Source organism: Delphinus delphis, chromosome 6 (genome assembly GCF_949987515.2).
Source record: "Delphinus delphis chromosome 6, mDelDel1.2, whole genome shotgun sequence".
Taxonomy (NCBI): domain Eukaryota; kingdom Metazoa; phylum Chordata; class Mammalia; order Artiodactyla; family Delphinidae; genus Delphinus; species Delphinus delphis.
In genome coordinates this window covers 106015068-106041786 of record NC_082688.1, presented here as the reverse complement: position 1 = coordinate 106041786, position 26719 = coordinate 106015068, and the positions used below count along the sequence as shown (strand labels likewise).

At 38.8% G+C, this 26719-nt stretch overlaps 1 protein-coding gene across 4 annotated transcripts in view; it reads right to left on the bottom strand.

Annotated features, from left to right (window-relative positions):
* Positions 1 to 26719, bottom strand: part of MSRA (methionine sulfoxide reductase A) — a 369470-nt gene that overhangs the window by 188979 nt on the left and 153772 nt on the right. For all 4 annotated transcript variants that reach the window (XM_060015254.1, XM_060015253.1, XM_060015255.1 and 1 more), the window contains one exon: positions 1924 to 2043. In XM_060015254.1, the coding sequence (XP_059871237.1) occupies positions 1924 to 2043 (120 nt within the window). The remainder of the gene's footprint in view (positions 1 to 1923; positions 2044 to 26719) is intronic.

Below are 26719 nucleotides of genomic sequence, written 5' to 3'. Positions count from 1 at the left end.
TCAATGTGGTGTGGGCTGTATATTAGATAAACTCTCCCTATTAAGAACTCTTAAGATAGTAAATAAAATATTCTTTTAAAAAATGTATTTTACAGTATGGATGTGCCTCAAGAAATTCAAAACAGAACTATCATACGATCCAGCAACCTCTCTTCTGGGTATACACACAAAGGAAGTGAAATCCGTATCTTAAAGAGACATCTGTGCTCCCAAGTGCACTGCAGCATAATTCACAATAGCCAAGGTATGAAACAACTTAAATGTCCATCAATGAAGGGATAAAGAAGATGTGGCACATACACACAGAATACTATTCAGCCTAAAAAAATGAAGGAAATTCTGCCATTTGCAACAACATGAGTGAGCCTGTAGGACACTATGCTAAGTGAAATAAACTAGACACAGAAAAAGAATACTGCACCGTCTCACTTATAAGTGGAGTCTAAAAAAATCGAACTCACAGAAGCAGAGAGTAGAATGGTGGTTACCAGGGAAATGGGGAGATGTGGTCAAAGGGTACAAACGTTTATTTATGTAAGATGAATTAGCTGTAGAGATACAAGGTACACAGCATGGGGACTGTACTTAGTAATACTGTATTGTATACTTGGAATTTGCTAAGAGAGTAGATCAAAAGTGCTCTCACCACACAAAAAAAGTACATGACGAGATTGGTATGTTAATTAGCTTAACTATTAGTAATTGTTTCACTATGTATATCAAAGTATCATGTTGTACACCTTAAATATATACCATTTTTATATTTAAAATGAAAAAAAATTTTTAAGAGAAAAATAATGTGTTTTAAATGCAACCAGAGCTGGCAGAAAGATAAAAGGAAATCCTTGAAGGCCAGAAATAACAAAACAAAACGAATTCCAGAAAGGTTATCTGGTAATTGAGCTAGAATTTGCCATGGAGCCAACTGCCTATCCCGGTCAGCAAATATTTTTCTGTAAAGGGCCAGATCATAAACATTTTAGGTTTCACAGGCCATACTGTCTCAGATGCATCCACTCAACTGCAACTGTGGCATGAAAACATTCACAGATAACATAAATAAATAGTCATGTCTGTGTTTAAAAAAAAAAACTTTATATAAACAGGCAGCAGGCAGGATTTAGCCTGCAAGCCACAGTTTGACAATCCCTTCATTATAGCCTGATTTTTAGTGTCTTTCCCTCAAGAAAACAAGTCTGGTATATGACATATTTGTCCCAGGTGATAGAGTGATGTGGTGATGGTCCCAATTTCTTCACATCTCCCTGTACACCTGCCTTTGGGAAGTCCCTCCCACACAGATTCTGGGCCAGACCATGTGACCTGCTTTGGTCAATGGGACCAATAGTGAATGTGACTCAGAGACTTGAAAAGTACTAGCAGAATGGTGCTTGCCCTCTCTTACTGCTCCTAATCTCTGTATCCGCCATCACATGAATTCACCCAGGCCAGTGTGTGAAGACATACGTTCCATCATCCCCATTACCCCAGGCAAGAGGAAGTGACAGCCAGCAGCAACTGCCAGATGTATGAGCGAAGCCATCAAAGGCCAACTAGCCCCCAGGCAACCCACCAGTTGACTGGAATCACATGAATGAACCCAGATGAAACCAGCAGAAGAACCACCAGGCTGAGCTTAGTCTAAATTGCTGACCCACAGAATCATAAGGTAACAAATGATTGTTTTAGCGATTAAGTTTCAGGGTGATTTTTCTGCAACAAACGCTAAATGACACATTCCGTAGGAAGTCTATTATCTTCTAAAAATATGAAGTGAAAGGCCAGCAAGTATATTTATAGAAACAGGCAAGAGAAGACTGAGAAAACACACAAAAAAATTATTTCCATTTTAAAGATCCTATCATCTGCCAGCAGGAACAAGTCCGTCCTTTTTCCTTATATGATAGAGCAAATTCTTCCTACCTGAGCAGACTTCCTCATAAGTAGGATTGGGAGTGTAGCCTCCTGCATAACCAACTTGAGTTGAATATACTCCTTTCAGGGTCCAGAATTTCCTTTCAGCTCCCCAGAAACAGCCCATTCCTAAGAAAAAATACAATACTGGTTAGTCCTTTATCAAAAAACAAGGTGGTCATTGCATATCAGAAGCCCTGTTACACTAGAAAAGAGAAGTTGTTCCTGTCATCTGGTAATCAAAAATGACTAAGATTTTATGTTTTAAAGAAGTAGAGTTTTTAGCATCTGAAAAGAATTTTATTTAAGGTTTTTAACAGAATGTCTCTTTGCTTTAGTTGTGCAAAAACTTAGAAAGCCTCAAATTTTAATGGAGTTAGTAAAGTTCTACCTTTTGAAATAACGCAGCAAAAGGATAACTGCATTTGATGAATGATTTCAACACTCAGTTCATTATGGACTTGTCAAAACATAGTAAGTTGTAGGAATAGCAGAAATTTATTTAATGATCAGCATCCTGGTCGTGCTTTCTTTAAAAATTCTAACAAAGGAAGGTAACACTAAATTACTGATTTAAATGGGAAAACTTCCCCAAATCAAAACAGATTGACACAGTATTTGATTAACGATTTCACATGTGTTCAGTTTTTTAAAATTTTTTAAGTCATTAGAAACTTTCATGTGATAAATCACTGCTCACCAAAAAGAACCTTTTTCTGAGTTCGAGTACTGAACATAATGAATAAGGAAAGAGAGACAGGGGAAGGCAGGGAAAGAGGGAACAACAAATAAAGAAACTCACAAAAATGGCATTCCATTCAACTAACAAAAATTGGGCTCACACCAGTGGTTAGTTATTGGATTTCTTTGAACATATAATGAAAACTAAGAACCATCTCCCAAGTATGCACATACTTACACACATCTAAAATGCTGCATTACTTTTCCTGGGCTCCAAATAAAGAATCTTCATTTTTCTACCATGAGTTTCTAAACTGTCCACAACTGCTATTCTGTGGTCAATTCCCAGATGTAAACAAGATTACTGCCTCACTCAAGTTTTACATGGCTTTATTAAGTCATATATCATTAAGATCGTGGGTAGAACAACAGCTGGCAAATTAATATATTCCTCCTACTTTAACAATCACTAGATTTGCTAGATTCGATGACTAAAAGAAAAATTAGAGTTAAAAGAAAAATTAGATAGAAGTTTACTGAAATTCCTGACACCTGTTAATATACTACTTTAAGAATTCAGAGCAACAACCAAAAAGAAATGTGCATGACGTTATACATTATAAAAAATATATTTGCTCAACTGTGATGGGAAACATACTAACCAAAAGTAGGTTAACAGTTAAAAAATATGATAGAGCCAAATGATGAAGTTTAATGCAGTAAAAAAATTACTCTTGTGATAACAATGCAATATGGAAATATGTATATAATTATATCATAATTACCTAAGGCTAAGTTTAAAAGGGAAAATCACAGTTATATGCATGTTTTTATTACAAAACTATGAAAAAAAGTCATACCAAAACAGACTAGAAAGAAATATATAAAATTATAATCATGATTATATTGCAGCGGTGAGAATATACAAATATTTTTTTCATTTTTCAAGTTTGTATGTAATAGATTTACATTACTTTATTATTTTTTTCAGAAGCCAGGAATAGATTTTTTTTTTTTTTTTTTTTTTTGGCTGTGTTGGGTCTTCATTGCTGCGCGCGGGCTTTCTCTAGTTGAGGCGAGCGGGAGCTACTCTTCATTGTGGTGCACAGGCTTCTCATTGCGGTGGCTTCTCTTGTTGCAGAGCATGGGCTCTAGGCGCGCAGGCTTCAGTAGTTGTGGAGCACAGGATGAGTTGCACTGCGGCAGGTGGGATCTTCCTGGAACAGGGCTCGAACCCGTGTCCCCTGCATTGGCAGGCGGACTCTCAACCACTACACCACCAAGGAAGCCCAAATACATACATTTTTTAAGGGAAAGAAAAGAATTCGAGGAAAAACATAAGCATATGCATTGTTCAAGTTACACATCACTAGATACCATTTTTCCTGTTTACAAGTGAATTGTTTGCTGCTAGTGAATATAACTAAATATTTACTGAGTATTTACTAAAATTGACTATCCTCAAGTCTCTGAAACAAGGATTCACTGCTAATTTTACTTCCCTGCATTCCTGGGATGAAGGAATTATATTAGTCAAGGTTCTCCAAAGAAACAGAACCAACAGGATTTATACAAATATATATATACAGAGAGATTCATTATGATGAATTGGCTCCCACAGTTATGGAGGCTGAGGAGTCCCATGAGCTACAGTCTGCAAGCTGGAGGCCCAGGAAAGGTGGTACTATAATTCTAGTCCAAACCTGAAAGCCTGAGAACCAATGATGTGAATCCCAGTCTAAGTCTGAAGGCCTGATAACCAGGAGCACTGACGCTCAAGGACAGGAGGAGACGGGTGTCCCAGCTCAAGCAAAGAGAGTGAATTCACCCTCCCTCTGCCATTTGGTTCTGTGCAGACCCTCAGTGGTTTGGATGATGCCCACCCACACTGGTGAGGTTGATCTACTCAGAGTACTGATTCAAATGCTAATCTCTTCCAGAAACGCTCACAGACACACCCAGAAATGATGTTTTACCAGCTTTCTGGGCATCCCTTGGCCAAGTCAAGTCGACACATAAAATTAACCATCACAGGAATGATGACAGGGAATCTCTGGAGAAGGACAGGTAGAAAAGGAGCTGGGCAGCATTACCAAACATAAAAGGCCACAAAGGTATCTAGGAGCCGTGCGGTGTGCCAAGCTGAGGCACCGTAGCCCCTGAAGTTCAGAAACTGAGGAGTTCACCGAATAAAATATTTCTGTATCTCACAGCGACTAACAGTGATGGTACCGAAGAGTACTGCACGCCTTCAGTATTCTCCACACATGGTATATAACAGGCTATTTTAGCAACCAGCCTTTCCTGACCATTGTCTATAGTACCACACAGACGGCCCCAGAGTCTATATCTTTTACATCTTCACTACATCCTCGTGACGTAAAACTTAAAATGACCAAACAAAAATTTATTGCAGGTAGAGAGATATTTAACCCCCTTTTATGTTTAATAAGGATCAAGATAAGACCTCTGATAGCAGGGAGAATGAACTAGCTCCAGCTGGACAAAGGTCTCCAAGGGGGGCCATGGGTGGCTGAAATAATCCTCCAGGGAACTGTTATATAACCAATGTCAAAATTTTTAGAAAGGTACTTAACTTAGGATAAGCAGAAGTTCTAAGAATAAAACTCCTCGTTGAAGCAATCAGATGTTTTATCTAGTGGCTTCCAGTATAACCTAAGCATTCTTTTATTTGGCTTCAAGTGTGTGTGTGGTTTAAACAAAGCAAGGTTTATTAATGGCAGAATTTCTCAGAATTTACAGTAGTCTAGTAAACAACATGAATATCATCAAAGAAGATGTAGTGTGCACTATTTTATTTAAAATATTTTAACCTTTTATTATAAAGTAAAACAGATACAGAAAAACCACATAAAACAGATGCAAAATTCAACGCCTATCATTACTCAAATGGCCTACTAACCACCACCCAGGTCAAGATTTAGAATTTTGCCACCCACCCCAGAAATCCCTCCTTGTATTACACCCCAGTCACAACTCCCTTCCTCCCCCCAAAACTAACCACTGTCTGAATTTTACAGTATTCACTTCCTTATGTTTCTTTATATTTTTATCACTCAAGTTATCTATTCTGATACTATACTTTGGTCTTGCTCATTTAAAAAAATCTGATTATGTCTTTAAAGTTCTTTCAACTGACAGGTTCCCTCTCCATTCCTTCCCTTTTAATTTATCTATTGAAGAAAGCATGAGCCACTTGACCTGCAGAATTTCCCACAGTGTGGATTTTGCCAATTGCATTCTTGTGGTGCAATTCAACTTGTTCCTCTATCCTCAATATTTCCTGCAAATTTGCTGCTGGATCCAGAGGCGTGATCAACCTCAGATTTCATCCTTTAGGCAAAACTATAGGTGGTACTATGTAATTTTTTAAACTTTTAAAAAGATTTTTTCCAGCTTTATTGGTATATAATTGACATATGACATTTATAACGTCATCACATATTTGACACACATATATACTGTGAAATAATTAAAACAATAAGGTTAGTTAACACATTTATCACCTCACAGAATTACAATCTTTTTGTAGTGAGAATATTTAAAATCTACTCTCTTGGTAACTGTCAACTATAAAGTACAGTATCATTAACTATAGTCACCATGATGAATATTAGATCCCCAGAACTTACTCATCTTATAACTGGAAGTTTGTAAACAATTACCCCAACAACCTCTGGAAACCACCATTCTACTCTCTGTTCTATGAATCTGTTTTTTTAGCTTCTAATGTAAGTGAATTTATACAGTATTTGTCTTTCTCTGTATGACTTATTTCATTTAGGATAATGCCCTAAAGGTCTACCCACATTGTCACAAATGACAGAATTCCTTTGTTTTTTATGGCTAATATTACATTATGTATGTGTATATATATATATATATATATATACACACACACACACACACACACATACATATATATATTTATATACACATCAATAGCACACCATCCTTATCCATTAGTCTGTTAATAGCCATTTAGGTTGTCTCCATCTCTTGGCTATGGCTGATAATGCTGGAATGAACACGGGAGTGCAGATATCTCTTCGAGATACTGATTTCATTTCCTTTGGATATATACCCAGAAGTGGGATTGCTTGATTATTCGGTAGTTCTGTTTCTAATTTCTGAGGAACCTCCATTCTGTTTTCCATAATGGCTTTACCTACTTACATTCCCACCAACAGTGCACTAGGGCTCTCTTTTCTCCACATCCTTGCCATCCTTGTTATCTTTTGCCTTTTCAGCAGTAGCCATTCTAACAGATGTGAAGTGATATCTCATTGTGGGTTTGATTTGCATTTCCCTGATGATCAGTGATGTTGAGCATCTTTTCATGTACTTGACCATTTGTAAGTCTTAGAAAAATGTCTATTCAGGTCCTCTGCCATTTTCAATCAGATAATTTGGAGGGGTTTTTTTTGAGGGAGGGTTATTGAATTGTATGTGTTCCCTATATATTTTGGATATTGACCCCTTATCTGATACATGGTTTGAAAATATCTTCTCCATTCCATTGCTTCTTCATTCTGCTGTTTCTGTGGCTGTGCATAAGCTTTTTAGTTTGATGTAATGTCACTTGTTTATTTTTGCTTTGTTGCCTGTGCTTTTGGTGTCATATCCAAAATATCATTGCCAAGGCCAATGTCAAGGAGTTTTTTTTCTCTCTGTTTCCTTCTAGGAGTTCTATGGTTTCAGATCTTTACATTCAAGTCTTCAATTCATTTCAAGTTAATTTTTGTGAGTGGTGTGAGATAGGGGTCCATTTTTTTGTATGTGAATATCCATTTCTCTCGACATCATTTATTTAATAGACTTTTCCCCACTGAGTATTCTTGGTTCCATTGTCAAGTGTTAGTTGACCATATATGCATGAGTTTATTTTCCGGCTCTCTTCTCTTCTATTCTATTCTATTCTATTTCATTGGTCTATGTGTCTGTTTTTATTGCAGTAACATATTGTTTTGATTACTATAGTTTTGTAGTATAATTTGAAATCAGGAAGTGTGATGCCTTCAGCTTTGTTCTTCTTTCTCAAAATTGATTTGGCTCTTTGGGATCTTTTTTGGTTCCATACACATTTTAGGATTATTTTTTCTACTTCTGTAAAAAATGCCATTGGAATTTTGATATTGGGTTTGATGTGGAATTACATTTAATCTATAGAATGGCCTTGGGTAGTATGGACATTTTAAAATATTAATCTTTCCAACCCATGAACATGAGATATCTCTCCTCTTATTTGTGCCTTCTTCAATTTCTTTCATCAATGTCTTATAGTTTACAGTATAAATATTTGTCACTTCCTTGGGTAAATTTATTCCTGATTATTTTATTGCTTTTGATGCTATTGTGAGTGAGATTGTTTTCTCTATTTCTCTTTCAGATATTTCATTTTTACTGTATGTAAATGCAACTGATTTTCATATGTTACATTACTGTAATTTTACTGAATTCATTGATTACTTTTAACAGTTTTTTAGTGAAGTCTTTAGGGTATTCTATATATAAGACCATGTCATTGACAGACAATTTTACTTCTTCCTTTCTGATAGGATACCTTTAATTTCCATTTCTTGCCTAATTGCTCTGGATAAGATTTCCAGTATTATGTTGAATAGGTGTATAGAGAGTGTCTTGTTTCTGATCCCAACAGAAAAGCTTTCAGCTTTTCACCACTGACTATGACATTATCTGTGGGTCTGTCATATTTGGCCTTATTACATTGAAGTATGTTTCTCCTATACCTCTCAAATTTGTTTGAGAGCTTTTGTCATGAAAGGGTGTTGAATTTTGGCAAGTGATTTTTCTGCATCTATTGAGAGTCATGATTTTTATCCTTCATTCTATTAATCTGGTATATCTCATTTACTGATTTGCAGCTGTTGACCCATCCTTGCATCCCAGGGATAAATCCTGCTCGATCATGGTATGTGATCCTTCCAATGTGCTGTTGAATTTGATTTGCTAATATTTTGTTGAGAATTTTTGCATCTACATTATTCAGTGATCCTGGCTTGTAGTTTTCTTCCCTTGTAGCATCTTTATCTGGCTTTTATATCAGGGTAATGCTGGCCTCATAAAATTAGTTTGAGACTGTTCCCTCCTCTTCAGTTTTTTTGGAAGAGTTTGAGGACTAGCGTTAATTCTTCTTTAAATATTTGGCAGAATTTGCCAGTGAAGATATCTGGTCCTGGGTCTTTTTGAGGGGGTAGGATTTTTTTATTACTATCTCAGTCTCCTTAATTGGTTTGCTCAGATTTTCTGTCTTCATGATTCAGTCTTGGTGGGTTGTATGTTTCTAGGCACTTACGCATTTCTTCTAGGTTATCCAATTTGTTGGTGTATACTTTTTCACAGCAGTCTTTTATGATCCTTTGTATTTCTGTGGTATCAGTTGTAATGTCTCATTTATAGTTTTGTTTATTTGAGCCCACTCTCCTTTATTCTTGGTTAGTCTAGCTAAAGGCTTATCAATTCTGTTTATCTTTTTCAAAAAAACAACTCTTAGTTTCAATGATTTTTTTCTGTTTTCTTTCTAGTCTTGATTTCATTTACTTCTGCTGTGATCTTTATTATTTCCTTCCTTCTGGTAACTTTGGGCTTAGATTATTCTTTTTCTAAATCCTTAAGGTGTAAAGTAAGGTTGTTTATTTGAGATATTTCTTTTTCTTCAATGTACGCATTTATCACTATAAGCTTCCCTCTCGGGAATGTTTTTACTGCATCCTATAAGTTTTGGTATTTGTGTTTTCATTTTCATTTGTGTCAAAATACTTTCTTGAATTCCCTTTTGATTTCTTCTTTAACTCAGGAGTGTATAGTTTGATTTCCACTACTTTTGAATATTTCAGTTTTCCTCCTGTTATTTATTTCCACTTTCATACCATTGTGTTTGGAAAACATACTAGATGTAATTTCAGTTTTCTTAAATTTGTTAAGGCTTGCTTTGTGGCCTAATATATATTCGATCCTGGAGAATATTCCATGTGTGCTTGCAAAGAATGTGTATTCTGGTGCTGTTGGATGGAATATTCTGTATATGTCTGTCAGGTATATTTAGTTTCTAGTGTTATTCATATCTACTGTTTCCTTATTAATTTTCTGTCTGGGTGATCTACCGGATGTTACAAGAGGGGTATTGACGTCTACTACTATTATTTTATTGCTGCCTATTTCTCCCTTCAGTTCTGTTAATATTTGCCTTAAATATTTAGATGTTCCAATGCTGGATACATATATTTACAATTGTTATATCCTCTTGATGAATTAATCCCTTTGTCACTGTGTAGTCACCTTCTTTGTCTCTTGTGACCAATTCTGAATGAAAGTCTATTTTATCTGATATAAGTATAGTCACTCCTGTTACCTGTTGGTTACCATTTGCATGGAGTATCTTTTTCCATCCCTTTGCTTTCTACCTATGTGTGTACTTAAAGCTAGTGTGAGTCTCTTATAGGCAGCATATTGTTGAATACTGTTTTTTTTAAAATCCATTCAGCCACTATGTGTCTTTTGAATGAAGAATTTAGTTCATTTATGTTTAAAGTAATTACTGATAGGTAAGAACTTTCTATTGCCATTTTACTCATAATTTTCTGACTGCCTTTTTTTTTTACTTCCTTCTTTCTTTTTCCTCTCTTACTGTCTTCCTTTATAATTTGTCTTTTGTAATGGTATTCTTTAATACCTTTGTCTTTTGTGTAACTATTATAGGTTTTTTCCTTTGTGGTTACCATAAAGCTTACATTAAACATCTTATAGATATAAGTCTATTTTAAGCTGATAACTTAGCTTCGATTATGTACAAAAACTCTATACTTTTACTTCTCTTTCCCTCACATTTTATGCTATTGATGTCACACTTTACATTTTTTTATATTGTTCATCTGTTAATAAGTTACTACAGCTATAGTTATTTTTAATATTATTGGTTTTTAACTTTTCTACTAGAGTTAAAGTGATTTACACACCTCCATTACAGAATTAGGGTGTTCTGCATTTGACTGCATTTTTACCTTTACCAGTCAGTTTTATACTTTTATATATTTTCACGTTGTTTACTTAGCATCCTTTCATTTCGACTTGAAGAACTCTCTTAACATTTCTTCTAAGGCAGGTCTAGTGGTGATGAACTCCCCCATAGCTTTTGTTTATCTGGGAATGTCTTTAACTCTTCTTCATTTCTGAAGGACAGTTTTGTTTGGTATAGTATTCTTACCTGGCAGTTTTTTCTTTCAGCACTTTGAATATACCATCCCACCACCTACTGGTCTGCAAGGTTTCTGCAGAGAAATCCACTGATAGCCTCATGGATATCCCCTTGCATAGGACAAGTCATTTTTCTCTTGCTGCTTTCAAAATTCTACCCTTGTCTTTGGCTTTTAACATTTTAATTACAATGTATCTCAGAGTAATGTTCTTTGGGTTGATCCTGCTTGGGGTCCTTTGAGCTTCCAATACTTGCGTGTCATTATCATTCCCAAGACTTGCAAAGTTTTCAGCTATTATTTCTTTAAATAATCTTTTCGCTCCTTTCTCTCTCTCTTCTCCTTCTAGGACTCCCATGATGGAAATTTTCAAGCACTTGAGGGTATCACATAATTTGCATAAGTTTTCTTCACTCTTTTTCATTCTTTGTCCTTTTTGTTCCTCTAACTAGCTAATTTCAAATGATTTGTCTTTGCGTTCACTGATTAATTCTTCTACATGAACAAATCTGTTGTTGAAATTCTCTACTGAACTTCAACATTTCATTGTATTCTTCAGCTCCAATAATTCTGTTTAGCTCTTTTTATGGTTTTATTTCTTTATTAAACTTTTCACTTTATTCATGCATCATTTTCTTGATTTTGTTTAGTTGTCTACCTGTGTTCTCTTGCATTTCATTCAATTTCTTTAAGACAATTATTTTGAATTCGTTGTCAGGCAAAGCACAGATCTCTGTTTCTTTGCCTTTAGAGCTGTATTCGTTTCTTTTGGCGGTGTCATATTTGCCTGATTCTTCATGATCCATGTAGCCTTGCATTAGTGTCTGTGCATTTTTCAAAATTTTATTTTATTGAAGTATAGTTGATTTACAATGTGTTAATTTCTGCTGTACAGCAAAGTGATTCAGTTATACATATATATACATTCTAGGGTCTGTGCATTTGAAGGAGCAAACACTTCTTCCAGTCTTTACAGACTGGTTTCTATGTTCTTTGATCAGGAAGCACATAATGTCTGGCCATCTCTCTTTTTGTGATGTTAGCATCTACTGATGCTCAATGCTTAGATGTGTTAATTCCTTGAGAGCTGCAAAATGGTGATTTTCAATCCTCTCACTTCTTTTTCATTCATTAGTTGAAATACCTTTATAGTGAAAAGCTTCCCCTCAACTATTATTTTGTTACTCGGTGGTACAGTTCATAAAATAAAGGGAAGATAAATGTTGGATTATGTCCATTGACTTAGCAGTCTTCAAGATGATGAACTTGCCCACTCCAAGGTTTACCAATTTTTTTTAAAGAATTTTTTTTTTTAATTTATGGCTGCATGGGGTCTTTGTTGCTGTGCACAGGCTATCTCTAGTGGCAGTGAGCAGGGGCTACTCTTTGTTGCAATGCACAGGCTTCTCACTGCAGTGGTTTCTCTTGTTGTGAAGCATGGGCTCTAGGTGCACAGGCTTCAGAAGTTGTGGCATGCGGGCTCAGTAGTTGTGGCTCATGGGCTCTAGAGTGCAGGTTCAGTAGTTGTAGCACACGGGCTTAGTTGCTCCACGGCATGTGGGATCTTCCCAGACCAGGGCTTGAACCCGTGTGCCCTACACTGGCAGGCAGATTCTTAACCACTGTGCTACCAGGGAAGTCCGACCAATTAGTTTTTAAAATATCATTATAAACACATTTATTTAAACATATTTGATATGTTTCACCTTTCAGTTACCCCTCTCTTGTAAGCTCTACCTGTCATATCTTTGGCTAGGGAGAGCCTCTTCAAATTGTCTCCTGAGAAATGGTGTCTCAGCACCATTTCTCAAGGGGAACAACCAACCACTGGGTGGCAAAGGGGAAATGCTGGGTTCCTTCCATGCTGAAAGGGCCAGTGGTTTGTTCTCACAGTAACAGACATATTCCAAGCGTGGGTTTCACTTTCCTGCTTTCAGAATCTCAGCCAACTACTGTTACGTGTAACACTGTTTCAGACCAGGAGACCGGTTGACAGCACAAAAGATGCAGCAATGAACCCATGACTACAGTTTCCACCTATCTTATTATATACCACACCACCCAGAAGCTGCCGTTCTGATTAAGCACTGGAACATCCCCGAGGCACGTTGCAGCACCAGTTCAGGGACAATTCTCTGTGAGGGTACAGTGCTATCTTTCAGAACACTAAATATGCAGTGAATCAATGACCCCAAAGATACTGGGGTACTGTGTCCCAAAAAAGAAAAATACATGTATTAGAAAAAAGGGGTGAAAACAGGATTGGCTCCACTTACCATCATTCCTAATGACCCACAGGGAGACTTTGTACTTCCTGTCCCAGAACTCTTGGCTCTGTAGATAGAGTTAGAGGTCCTGGTCCCCCAAAGGGTACAGGTTCATCAGGGGACACAGCAAGAGTCCACTGAATTATATGCTGCTGCTGTTGCCTAGGCACTTTGGCTCCTTGTGTCCAGGGACAAGCAAGCAAAAAGAGCTTGCCAGGTGGAACTGACCAACAAGCAGTGTAGGAGATCTCTCTTGGGCCTTGAAAACATTTGGTGTCACAAGTTATATAAATTTTAGCCAATGAGATGTTTCAGAATTTTACCTCATTGTGATTTTAACATATACTTGGCTAATTACCAGTAAGGTTAAGCATCTTTTCATATTGTATATTGGCCATTCATGTTTTCTCTTTTGTAAATTGCTTTTGTCCATTTTTCTATTAGATTATATTTTTCTTGTTGATTTGTTGGAGTTTTTATATATTCAGAACACTAATTCTTTTGTCAGTTTTATGTTTGCAGATATCATCTTGTATCTGATGTGCCTTTTACCTTCATTTGATGCCTATTGTCATGCAAGTATTTTAAATTTTAATTGTGGTTAAATTTCTCTATATTTTCCTTTATAATTTGTGTCTTTTGTATATAATGCACAAGAACTCTTTCTATACATTAAAGTCATAAAGATAGTATCCTATATTTTCAGAACTTTTAGTCTTGATCTTCATTTTAGGTTGCTAATCCATCTGGAAATAATTTTTTGTGTAGGGTATGAAGTAGGAATTCAATTTACTTTTTTCCATATGGATAACCAAGTATCCAAAATAAATTATTATTTATTAAGTAATCTATTACTTCCTCATTTATCTCTAATGTCATCTCTATATCATTATGAGTGATCCTCTTTCTGGGCTATCTGTTATATTCCGTTCATTTGTCTGTTCCTGCACTAATAACACACTGCTCTTCATTCACATATTCAACAAATATTTATTCGTTGCTTACCATGTGCCAAGAAGTGCTCTCAGCACATGGAATACATGAGTGAACAAAACAAAGATCCTAACCTCTTACAGAGCTTACACTCTAGTGGCAAAAGACAAATAATATACACTAAAAATAAGAAATAAGCACACAGGGCTTCCCTGGTGGCGCAGTGGTTGAGAGTCCGCCTGCCGATGCAGGGGACACAGGTTCATGCCCCAGTCCGCGAAGATCCCACATGCCGCGGAGCGGCTGGGCCCGTGAGCCATGGCCGCTGAGCCTGTGCGTCTGGAGCCTGTGCTCCGCAACAGGAGAGGCCACAGCAGTGAGAGGCCCGCGTACCGCAAAAAAAAAAAAAAAAAAAGAAAGAAAGAAAGAAATAAGCACACAATATAGCAAGTAAGAGGTAAAGAGCTATTAAAAAAGAAAAGAAAAGTAGAACAGAGTCAGAGGGATCAGGAGTGCTGGGGAAGGTGCAATATTAAATAAGGTCTTGGGGTGGACCTCAAAGAGACGGTGACTTCAATCAAGACTTGAAGGCAGTAAGGAGGTCACTCATTCAGCTATCTGGGGTACGCAGTGTTCCAGGCAGAGAAAAGCATCACTACAAAGGCACCAAGAACATGCCTGCTATGTTTAAGTGGCAGGAAAGAAGCCAGGATGGCTTGGGTGGAGTGAGCAGGGGGAAGCAGTGGGACATGGATCAGGTAAGCCGGATCGTGTAGGGCCTTGGGGGCTACTGCAAGGACTTTGGATTTTACTCCGAGTGAAATGAATAGCCATGGCTGAGTTCTGGGCAGGAGAGGGGAATGACATAACTCATGTTTTACAAGGTTCGCTCTGGCTGTTCTCTGCTGAGAACAGACTGGAGTGGACTAACCGCAGAAGCAGGGAATGCTTAGGAAACTAATGCTATATAGCCCAAGTGAGAGATACGGGTGGGTCAGACCTGGGAATAGCAGGGGAAGTCACAAGTCATGATCAGATTTGGGATACTTTTTGTAGAACCAAAAGGATTTCCTGACAGATCGGAAGCAGGGTTTGAGAGAAACAGAGAGACAAGGATGATTCTAACTGATTTTAACAGTTTTATATCTCCCTGTCCCATTATTATTCTCCTTCCTTTATCTCATTTTATTGCATTGGCTAGGACCTTCCACACAATGCTGAATAACAGGGGTGATGGTGGGAAGCCTTGTCTCATCCTAATGTTAGAGAGAATGCTCCAATAAGGATGAGGTTTGCTGTAGGTTTTCAGCAGGTACTCTTTTTCAGGTTAGGAAAGTTTCCTTCCATTCCTAGTTGTAAAGAAAGAGCTTTTTGCCATGAATGAGATTTGAGTTTTAACAATGCTTGCATTCTTTTGAGATGATCATAGGGTTTCCAAATCCTGTAATTTCTTAAAGTAATATATTACATTTATAAATTTTTCTGAACCATCCTTCAGTAAACTTTACCTACTCATAATGCCTTTTAATACTGAAGAATTACTTTTCCTAATATGTTATTTCAATTTTTTTCATTTATGTTCATAAGGAAAATATGTCGTGATTTTATTTCCTTATACTAACTTGTCCAGAATTAGAATCAAGGTTATATTGGCCTCATAAAATGGACTGGTTAACATTTCTTTTTTTCTTTTTTTTTTTTTCTCCTACGTAATGTTGCATTAGAAAAATCTATTTGTTCCTTGGAGTTACAATAAAACTTTCTGAACCCCTAGACCTTATGTCTTTGGAGAGGAGAAGGGAGGGATTAGGAAAAACTAGCTGTCTCATTGTTATGTGTTTATTCAAGTTTTCCTATTTCTATTTTTGTTTTTAGACGTTTTCATCACAGAACAAATCTTGGCTTTCACTGATCCTCTTTTTTTTTTTGGTTCGTTTTCTATGTCTGCTCTTTCTTTACGGTTATCCTGTTGTACAGGTTACTTTTATTCTGTTCCTTTCCTACTTTCTTGATATGAATACTTAGCTTATTTAATTTTCAAGTGTTCTTGTTTTTTGATAAATGTATTTAAGGCTATATATTTTCCTCTAAGTTTTGCTTTAAATATATCCCACATATTTAAATATGCAGCACTTTCCTCATCATTCTTTTCTAAATATTTTATAATTTCCAAGTTACTTCCTTTTAACTCAAGGATTAGTTAAGGGTGTACAATTTAGTTTCCAAATATATGGCCTGTTTCTTATACTAGCTTTTCATTTTGATGCATTGTACTTAGAGAACATGGTCTTTATTGTGTTCTTTTGAAATCTGTTGAGACTTATTTTATGGCCTACTGCAAGACACAGGTGAAACTTGGAGTCCTGGAGCATAAGAGGTGTCTTTTACAGAATATAACCACATGGTTCTTTAAAGAATATTTTATCCCAAGGTGATAACTGATGCCAGTGGTCTGCAGACTACAATTGTTAAAACTTGTTACTTGATAAAAATTTTCCAAAACTCCTGCTGGATTTTTAAAAATTTAGAGTTACCTTTAGATTCCTGCATTTATACTCAAACTTTTTACCTGTCATTTCTCATGAATATTATCTGTGGCTATGGGATTTTTTAATACTTTTGGGAATTACTTTATTTTCCCTTAGCATTTATGATACTCAGCTGAAATCTTCAGAAAGAACTTTAAAGAAACTTCAAATTTTCAAAAAGCCCTTTGCATTCATACTGCAATTTTTGACCTGATGAGTAAAGATCTGTGATTTTTGAAATGCTGTTTTTCTAAAAATAAATGAGAAGCTGACCACTACAACTCTGGCACATTTGAAGGCAGTCTTACTTACCTGCCTCAGGACTCTGCATAAACTGGCTAGAACAAGTTCTGCTCCCTAGTATATTCCATGCTCTGCTCACTAGCATGCCCCCTTCTCCTGCTCTGCCTGCGACGGGTGTCACTGAATAATAGCCTTCAGACATAAGGTAGGTTAGGAAGAATGCTCCATCCTGTCAGACTGCAAATGAAAAGGAGGCTGGACTTTCAACAGTACATGTGCAGGCACCCATGTTCCTTTCACATTTCATCCAAATATCCCCTCTCTTCCAGCTCTTTTCCCTACTTTTAGACTTTACTCAGAACACAGCCACGTTCGCAATCATTTCCAGGGTTACCTCCACGACTAGGATCCTGGAAAGGTAGACAGGATAGAGAGCATGACACAGCCACCCCACTTCTGAGATCGCATACTCCCCCCCCAACTCCTTTGCAGTTTGACAGCTCGAGCTCACAAAGTCACTTTGCCCGTTTTAACTTGCTGTAAGGTACACTTTCCTTTTTCTGCATTTAAAGCAGCCTTTTTCTATATAGTTCAAACCACATATCCTCTATCTGGAAATGGCTCTTAACCCACAGGTCTAACCCCTGACCATCCACCTAAGAAAGCTTTAGAAAGATGCATTTCCAACTCCCTGCTGGGTATCTCCACCTGGAAGGCTCCCTGACACCTTGAATTCAAAACATCTAATACCTAGTTAACCAACCAAGCCAGCATCTTCTTCTGATGTCTCTGTTTTAATTACACTGGAATTTTCCCAGACCCTTAATAGGAAAGGTGAGAATCACCATTTTTCTTCCCTTTTATCTGTCTCAGCCTCAACAGTCTCCCAGTGTCCTGTTATTTGTCCCTCATATTCTTCTCCCTTTCCTATCACCACCCTAGTTCCGGCCAGTTGCTGCCTCTTCAACTGTTCTCCCACCTCAGCTTTGCTCCCTCACTCCCACCCATTGCTTTCAGGTCAATTTCCTTCACAGACACTTTCCAGTGTGTCCTTTGTCTTCTTTAAAACCATGAGTAGGTAACATGCAAGAGTCTTAAGCATTAATAACACCTTTTAATCCTATGATTCCACTCCTATGAAGCAGCTGTAGGAAAAATTTTTCAATTGGCAAATATTGATTTTCCAGAAATATTTTAACAGCATTATTGATAATAATAAAAAATTTTAAACAACCTAAATATTCAGAAGTAGAGAAAGTATTTAATAAATAATGGTCCACTCATAATTTGGAGTAGAGTACTATGTACCCACTTTTCTAAGATTATTTGATTACATGTAAAAATATCCAAAATAATGTTAAGGGGAAAAAAGCAAAATATTAAACTGTATGAAGAATATGTTCATGTTTTGTTTAGTCTGTTTACTCTTTGACAAACAGACTCAAGGGGAATACATCAAAATGTTAATAGTGGTTATTAACTCTGAGTAAGATTACAGGTGACTTTTATTTTCTTCTTTATAGTCTTCAGTATTTTCCAAATTTCTGCAAGAAGTATGTATTCCAATTGTCATAATCAAAAAGAATTTTTTTTAAATGTTTACACAGATTGATAGATACACAGTCTGGAAGGAAATACAATAAAATATTAGAATAATAGTTGCCTCTGGTTGCTCCCTTTTGTGTTTTTATATATTTTCCAAATTTTCTCTAATGCGCGTGTGTTATAACCAACACGATTAAGGTGGTTATTAAAGTTCTAACATCTATACCCTTTCCTCAGCCAAACCATAACACTCTGTGCCATTCCACCCTCGCTGGCCATCACGTTACCCGCTCACGGTCTGCATCTTCCACCCACCTCCACCTTTGGAAACCCTGCCGACCCGCACTGAGTAATTTCAGATATCACCTTCTCCCTAAGTCTTTCCAGAATGCCATTCAGACATAAGGTGTCTCTTCTTGGAACCCCAAGGTATGTCCAAGCCTCTGCACTCAGCCATTTACGTGGTCTGCCTGATGGAATGACTGCTGGCTCCCTGCACCATGAACTAAGAACACAGGGCCCGCCTGTCTGGACCCGGTTTTCCTTCTATCACCTATCATGGCACCTTGCCGTATTAGGCTGCATGGGGCAGGGGGCGGGGGTGGTGTCTAATGGATTGGACTGGAATTCTTTGAAAATTTAATGGACCATCTTTTATAATTATGGTGGGCTTTATAATGGAGGTACTCCTAGAAACCATACTGCCAGTTTATGGAGAGCTCAGATCTTCCTTGAGGCTTCTGAAGTTGAAACCCAATGATTATATGGAGGGAAAATGTAGTGCTGAACAAAGAAAAAAAAAGTTCTCATTTCACTTGTCTCTTTGCTCTGCCAAATTCCTGCGCTGTTGGAGACACGGGTTCAGAAGCACCAAAGGCAGTCAGTTTGAGCCAGGCCTATACACTCAAACACTTACTACCTATTCAGCCTCAGGGAAGCTCCTGATACTCTTCTGTCTTTTCTTTTTCTTTTTAATTGAAGTATAGTTGATGTACAATATTATATAGGTTATAGGTGTACAATACAGTGATTCACAATTTTTAAAGGTTATAATCCATTTACAGTTATTATAAAATATTGGCTAGATTCTTGTGCTGTAGCCCTATACTCTTTAAGTCTTAGTTTCCTCAACTATAAACTAGGAATAGAAATACTACTAATCACAGTCACTGAAAGGATTTCACGAATAACACAGAAAAAGTGTCAAGCATACAGTAGGTACTCAATAAGTGTTCATTTCCATTCTCTTCTCTCACTTTCCCTGCTCGCCCCACCTTCCCCCTCCCAACATACACGTGCACACACTCAACACTCCCTCTCTCAGTCCACCCAAGGTCAGAGCTGCTTCTCCTGTCACCCTTGGTCTCTGAGATGTCACACTGTCCTGTGAGAGAACCCGAGAGCCATCCCCTCCATCCTCAAATGAAACAGAGAGCCTCGTGGTCTCATATACAGCCTCTCTGGATTCTGCCAGAACTCTCAGAATTTCTCTGAGCCAGTCTCCCCATTTCCTGAGCATATAACTCTCTGGTTCCCACCACTCAACTCAGACATCCCTTCTCTAACAGCTACTTCTTAGCCCATTACTTTTTTCAGAGCTTAACGGCCCTTCACATTCCTGCCTTCTCACTGCCTCCTTCCTGCCTAATGTCACCAGCCAAGTCTTTGTCACCCCAGACCCACAAAGAACATACTGAGAGTTATGTGCCTCTTGACCGCTCACAGGGATGTCTTAAGCCTCAATGTGTCATCTGAAAAAATGAGTAGAACTAAGTTACTTCTAACATCCAGCTTGGTCATGGTCTGAGGGCTCTCTGGAGAGAATAATAAGAAGAATTGAAATCTGTTTTCCTCTTTTCTTCTTCTCCTCAACTTTATTTTTTTTTTTTTTTTTTTTTTTTTTTTTTTTTTGCGGTACGTGGGCCTCTCACTGTTGTGGCCTCTCCCACTGCGGAGCACAGGCTCCGGACACGCAGGCCCAGCAGCCATGGCCCACGGGCCCAGCCGCTCCGCGGCATGTGGGATCTTCCTGGACCGGGGCACGAACCCGTGTCCCCTGCATCGGCAGGCAGACTCTCAACCACTGCGCCACCAGGGAAGCCCTCCTCAACTTTAAATGTGACTTTGTTACTGTGATCGGTGAGCAAATAAAATTTTTCCTACAAACAGTACATAACCTGGTATCCTTTACATTATAAGAAAAAGGAAGAAAGGGAAGGGAAAGGAGTTTACATTTTTCAAGTGTGGCCGGGAGCCACACATTGTACGAGTATCTGTGTGCACATGGAATCTCTCGATAACCCTACCAGGAAGATGGCATTAGCCCCACTTGAAGGATCAGAAAATGGAGATTCAGAGAGGTTAGGTCACTTGCCCAAAGACACGGAACCAAGGCAGACCTAGGATTCCGACCCAGGCATGCCTGGGATTCAAAGCCAATGTTCTTTCCACTGTGCCATGCTGCACCCCTAGCAACAATTTCAGAAGCTGGTCTGCGTGGGACGCTGTGGAGCAGCCTGAGTTAAGAGCCTCCTGATTACAGATGCAGGACTGAAGGGTGATTCTGTCGCATCACTTTATCCATTACAGAGAATTCAGTGGCACCTGGTAAATAAGAGGCAGTTCACGTGGATCTCGTGAAAACAGCATGATTTTATGGAGCACGCTGCCGGCATTACCTTTCCTGTAATGGGATTTTACTGTATATAAATAAAGTATACGGAGAGTCAATAGCAAAGGCACAGCGCACTACTCCCAACACATTCCCAAGGCGCTCCTTTCTGTGGCTCTTTGACCTCTTTAAAGGCACAGGGATGACATCCAGATGTTATGACTCTAGTTATGTCACATCTGGTCCAGATGAGAGCTCCCACCAGGGCAAGAAACTGAAACCCAAATTCCAGCCACAATCGGACAGGTGTGAGCCCTTTATCAGAAGGTGGAAACTGGGCAGAGATGGGGACCATGCTTGGCTGAATTCAAGAAAGGCAACTCAGAAGACCTGAGACAGACAAGAGGCGGCCTGTCTCTGGTCACAGACACACATTCACAGACCCTGGCTGTGTGTGGCTTGGGGTAAATCACTGCTGGTCAGCTGTCCAGCAAAGAAGGGGGCAGGAGAAGGGGGATTTGAAGATAATTTTCAGCTCTAGAACGCCATGACTCTCCCAAAGAAGATGAATACAGGAGGTAGAAATGTAAATGAAGTCGCAATACACTTCCTATGTTAGCTTTGCTTTTTAGCAAACCTACATCCTATTAAATAATTCAACAAGATGCTTTCCTTATCACAACTTACTTGAAAACTACAAAATTTTTAAATACCTTCTGCTAGAAAAGAAACCATACAGCGATCAGAATCCGATTGATATTTTCAGTGTTTCGTGACAATTACCTTCTGTCCACATCAATTCCTAATGTTGCCTTAATTTTATTAAGTATTCTTCGCAGTCTCTTCCCAAATTTAAAACATGCCCATATAGACACATATGCTCCACTGTGCCTCTGTACTGTGATTAATGCAGCTCCAAGTTCTTTATACATGTTGTTGTGTTTCACCCTCTACCCTAGGAACAGCCTCTAAAGAATAGTACGTCTTTATTCACTAAGAGGATTCAAGAACCAGAATTCCAAGGCTGTAAGGGACCTGACCTCTCATCTAGCTTAAATGCCCTGCTAGTATTAAAAGCATCATGGCAAATGGCTGAACTGCCCTCAACCTTGAAGCAGTCCAGTCCACCTCTGCAGATCCAGTGACGGTTAGGAAGCTCTTTCCTACATTGAGCCAAAACCCTAGAGTTTTCCCTCCTTCGCTCTGATCCTCTCCCTCAAGGTCATACAGGACATACACAGCCCCTCTTCCTCATGACAACCTGTCAACCCTTTGATCATCTGAAGACAGCTCTTGTAAGCTGATTACAAGCCTCTTCATTTGCTCCTCACTACACTTATTTCTGAATCCACTCACTATGTGTGTCTGGACTCCAGTGTGTCTGGACCCCTTCAAGGACAGTGGAGCCACACCGCTCCCCAAGTATGGGCTGATGAAGCTGTGGGTTCCCTGGACAGGATGACCATGGCCATGCCAGCACTATGAAAGCCCAGCCTTCACCAAACCAGCTCACTGGAAGCAGCATGGTTCTCATAGCTGCTGGAAAGCAAGTGGTTGCTAGCTGGACTAGAGGATAATCGATGACTGATTAGACAGCAGCACCTCAATTCAGGAGGAGCAAACTCCTCCTGAGGACGTGAACGTGAGGCTGAAGACAACGCTCGCTTAGAGTGAGCTGTGCATTTCATCAGGGCCTGACAAATACGTTCAACGGCTCACCTGGGGCAAAGAAAAGAAAGCCTTAAGGAAAAAAAATAGCATTCGGTTTTCCTAGGAAGCATCCTTTAGTATTTCTCTATCTCCTACATATATCTGTTCATGGGCCCTGCCTTCTCTAGGTACTTGCAATTTTGTTTTCCCTTCTACATTGGGTAAGAGATTGATGGAATTTCAGTGAACAAATGACCATGACATCTGCCAGTGGGTGTTGATTAACACAGCAGAATGCCTTCAGTTCCAGCTGACTCCTAAGAGAAAATGTAGGACATGTGGAGGCAGAAAAGAAATCCCAGATGAAGAAGTCTTCCTGAAAGGTCCCGCAAATAATCTGCAACCACAATGTACAATGTGACCTTCTTCTTACCTTTCCGGAGAAGCAGAAAAACATAGGGAAGCTAAGGTCAGCCTGGCTCATTCCACTTCATCAAGAAGGAATGGTATGGTACAGCTGGGAGGGCAGTTAGTGAAAACCAAGGCTTTTGTGTTACCAGAAGACTTGTAGCAGAAGCTGTGAATCTCGGCCACTAGCTTACACCAAATCTCGTGGCAAGATCCACAGGGTCCAGACACAACAAGGCAATTCTAATGGCAACATAGACTACACCCTAGGCTACTGGTCCAGTGAATCTGAGGAGTTTGGAAACTTCCATCTTTCCTCTGGCATGCCCCACTGTCATTTACATTTTTTTCTTTCTGGCATGGATATACTGCTTCCTCTTTCACTTTCCTATCTCTCAACCATTTTTTCTGCCTTGAAAATATCTTCCTTTCAGCACCGCCTGGCATCCAACAGACAGTCAGTAAACATTAGTTGCTTTTGCCTAGCACCTCCGTCCTGTCCACCTCCTCTCGGAGCCCCTGAATGTCATTCATCCAGCAGGTATCCAGAAAACTGGGCTGGTGACACATGTACACCACTGAGGAGAAAAACCATCCTCTATAAAATGCACTGGGCCATTGACTGCTAAACCCCTCAAAAGCTTCCACAAGTCCCCTGAGACTTCCTCTGAAAGTCTCTCTCTACATCTCTTACTCAACTCTGTGTAAATTAAGTAACAGAATATCAAAAAGTTTCTCCCACTTCCACTGCAGATGTGCAGAGTAGTAGCCACTGATTCATCTAACAAATATTTATACTAAGGGCCTATATTTGAGACTCGGCCCTGGTAACCCAAAGACAATAAGACACAGTTCCCATCATCAAAAAGCAGGCAGACAGTGAGAGATAACCAATTCAACATCTACTCATAATGCAAGGTGATAATCTTATCTGATGAACATGGGCACAAAAGAGTTGTGGGGAAAGATTGAGGAAAAGTTGCTGAGGCTTCCAAGATGAGAAGGGTTTCAGCTGAAGGTGTGAAAGTGTGGGAAGAAAACTAGGATGAGGCCCCCCACAGGCTGGGTGAGAAGTTGTATTTAAAAAAAAAAAAAAAAAGGCTGGTTGAATAGATCGGAAATAGGTTCTACAAGGCCTTAAATGCTAAACTAAGGAGTGGAGATTACCCTTCTAAAACAAAGATTTCCCAGCAAAGGAATGATGTGGTCATATCTATACTCTGAGAAGCATCTCTGTCAGGGATGTAATCCAATCCCCTAGAAAGATGATAGAAAGACGATGACAGATTAGCAGGGGGACTCTTGGATCTGTCCACTGGGCTTCACGCTCATTGCTTTCACTCTGGTCCAGGCCACCATCATCCCTCACCCTTTGAAAAGCATCCCTGCCCTTGAGGAAAGGGGAACCAGATTTTATTTTTGCTGGTAATTACTGAGGCTATGGTTTTAATGGGCAAAGCAGGGTCTCTTGTGACAGAAAAGGAGATAATACAGCTGTTTGGGAAGGATATAAAGAGGGGGTGTGCGCAATAGCGTCCAATTTGGTCTTTTCAAATCTTATCGCACATCATTCTAATCCATTCTTCTCACTGAAGCCTGAGTGATCTCTCTAAAATCCAACCATGCTTCTGTCATCTCTATGGTTCTTGTTGCTGTTAAGATAAACTATAATTTCCTCAACCCGGCTAACCGGGTGGGTAGTGATGCCAGCTAACCACAACGAGAACAGGTTTAGCAGAAGAAAGAAATTACTATCTGTTGAGTGCCGACTATATGGCCAGCATGACCCTATAAAATGTACATGGTCTATCCCACTGAGACCTGCCTTGTGAGAAAGTTATCACTATTCTCGTTTAATAAATGACGATCCCAGGATGCAGACTGTAATGATTTGCTAGTGAGATGCAGAGCTAGGGTTTGAACTTAGGTCTAAGTCCATCTCAACACATTGTCACCATGGAACCAGAGGAGAAAGAACAATGCCTTCTAAAAGGAGTTGGAGTGGGAAGTGGAAACAGGGGTGGTCTTTGGGCAAAATGGACCTTCCCTGTTGTACAGTCATCTATGTTTATTTAATCTTTATGCCCACTCAAAACTCTATTCCTTGGTCCTGATTTGAGCCCTGCCTTTGACCCTCCATATTCGGTATTCATCTTGATTACCTCCCAATAACATTTCATAAAATTTAAAATTATTATTTCCTCAAATATATATTTCTGCCCCAGTATCTCTCTCTGGGCTCCTTCTGATACTCCAACTACACATATATCAGACCAACTGACATTGTCTCATAATCACCAAGGCTCTCTTCATTTTTTTTAAAAATATTTTTTCTCCCTGTCCTTCTGTTTGAATAATTTCTATTGACCTGTCTTCAAGTTCACTGATCCCTTTTCTAATGTAAGGTCCTTTCTGTTAAGAACATCCAATAATAGCTTTTAAAAAAAAATTTCAGATGCTATAGTTTTCAGTCCTAGAAATTCTATTTCTTTTTTTATAGTTTACATTTCTCTGCTGATATTACTCTACTACCCCATTCTGTCCATCTTTTCCCATAAATTGTTTTAACGTATTTATAATATCTGTTTTAAGTCCTTGTCTGCTAATTTCAACATCTGACTCTTCTCTGGGCCTGCATCTATTGACTTTTTTCTTTAACTATTAATCTTTTTTTTGTTGTTTCTTCATGTCTGATACTTTTATTGCATATTAAACACTGTGGATGATATGTGCTAAATTTTGTAACTTTTCTCCAAAAAGTGTTGACTTTTTTCCTGGCAGCAATTAAATCTGGGTCATCTTGATCCTGTGGAAGCTTAGTGTTAGATTTTACAAGAATGGGTTTATTTTGCTTTTTCCCCTTAGCCCTAAGATGTAACCCTTTATCCTGGGTTTACTCCTAAGATGTGGCCTTCCTAGAGTTCCAAGGAAAAGCCTAAAGTTTTTACAATTCTCTCTAACTTAGTAGGACCTGAACTCCAGCTTTCTCATAGAACCAAGCAACTGCTGAAATTTCAGCCTTTTAGCAGTTGCTTTTCTCCAAGGTTTCCTTGGAATCTCACCCTGTACATGCACAGAGGCAGCCACAGATTTGAGGGGACTTGGTACGGAGAGTTTGGGGCTCCCCCCCCCATTGCTCCTTCCTTACAGAATGTTTCCCATTGATTTACAGCTACTCTAGCAGCCCTTAGACTCAACCTCTGCTTCTTCAGCCTAGTAAGCTAGCCACTTCCTATTTGCATGCTCTCTCTCTCTCTCTCTCTCTCTCTCTCTCTCTCTCTCTCTCTTTTAAATAAGCAGCTGTGAACTAGGAAGTGCCCTCAGGGAAAAGGCTGGTTAAATGTGGTGCTTACCAAGTTTGTTCCCCTTATTTCAAGAACTGTGTTCCCTCCAGGTGCTGCCCAGAGACCCAACATTTGGGTGCTCTCCAGTCCCTTCAGACAACTGAATATTTAAAAAATGTTTTGTCTAGAGATAAAAATCAGCTGGAGGTTCAGAAACTTATTCAATTTCAGAAATCTGCTGACTTACAATTTAAACCCAAATTCAGCTGATAACAAATATCTGACATTCCATCCCAAGAGCTCTGGGAGCTGGAAGAGTTAAGAGATTTATGTAAATGCTGACTTATTTCTTTGATAAGTTTTTAGTCTTATCTTAAGCATTGATTTCACATTTTAAATCACATCACCACAGTCCGGTTGA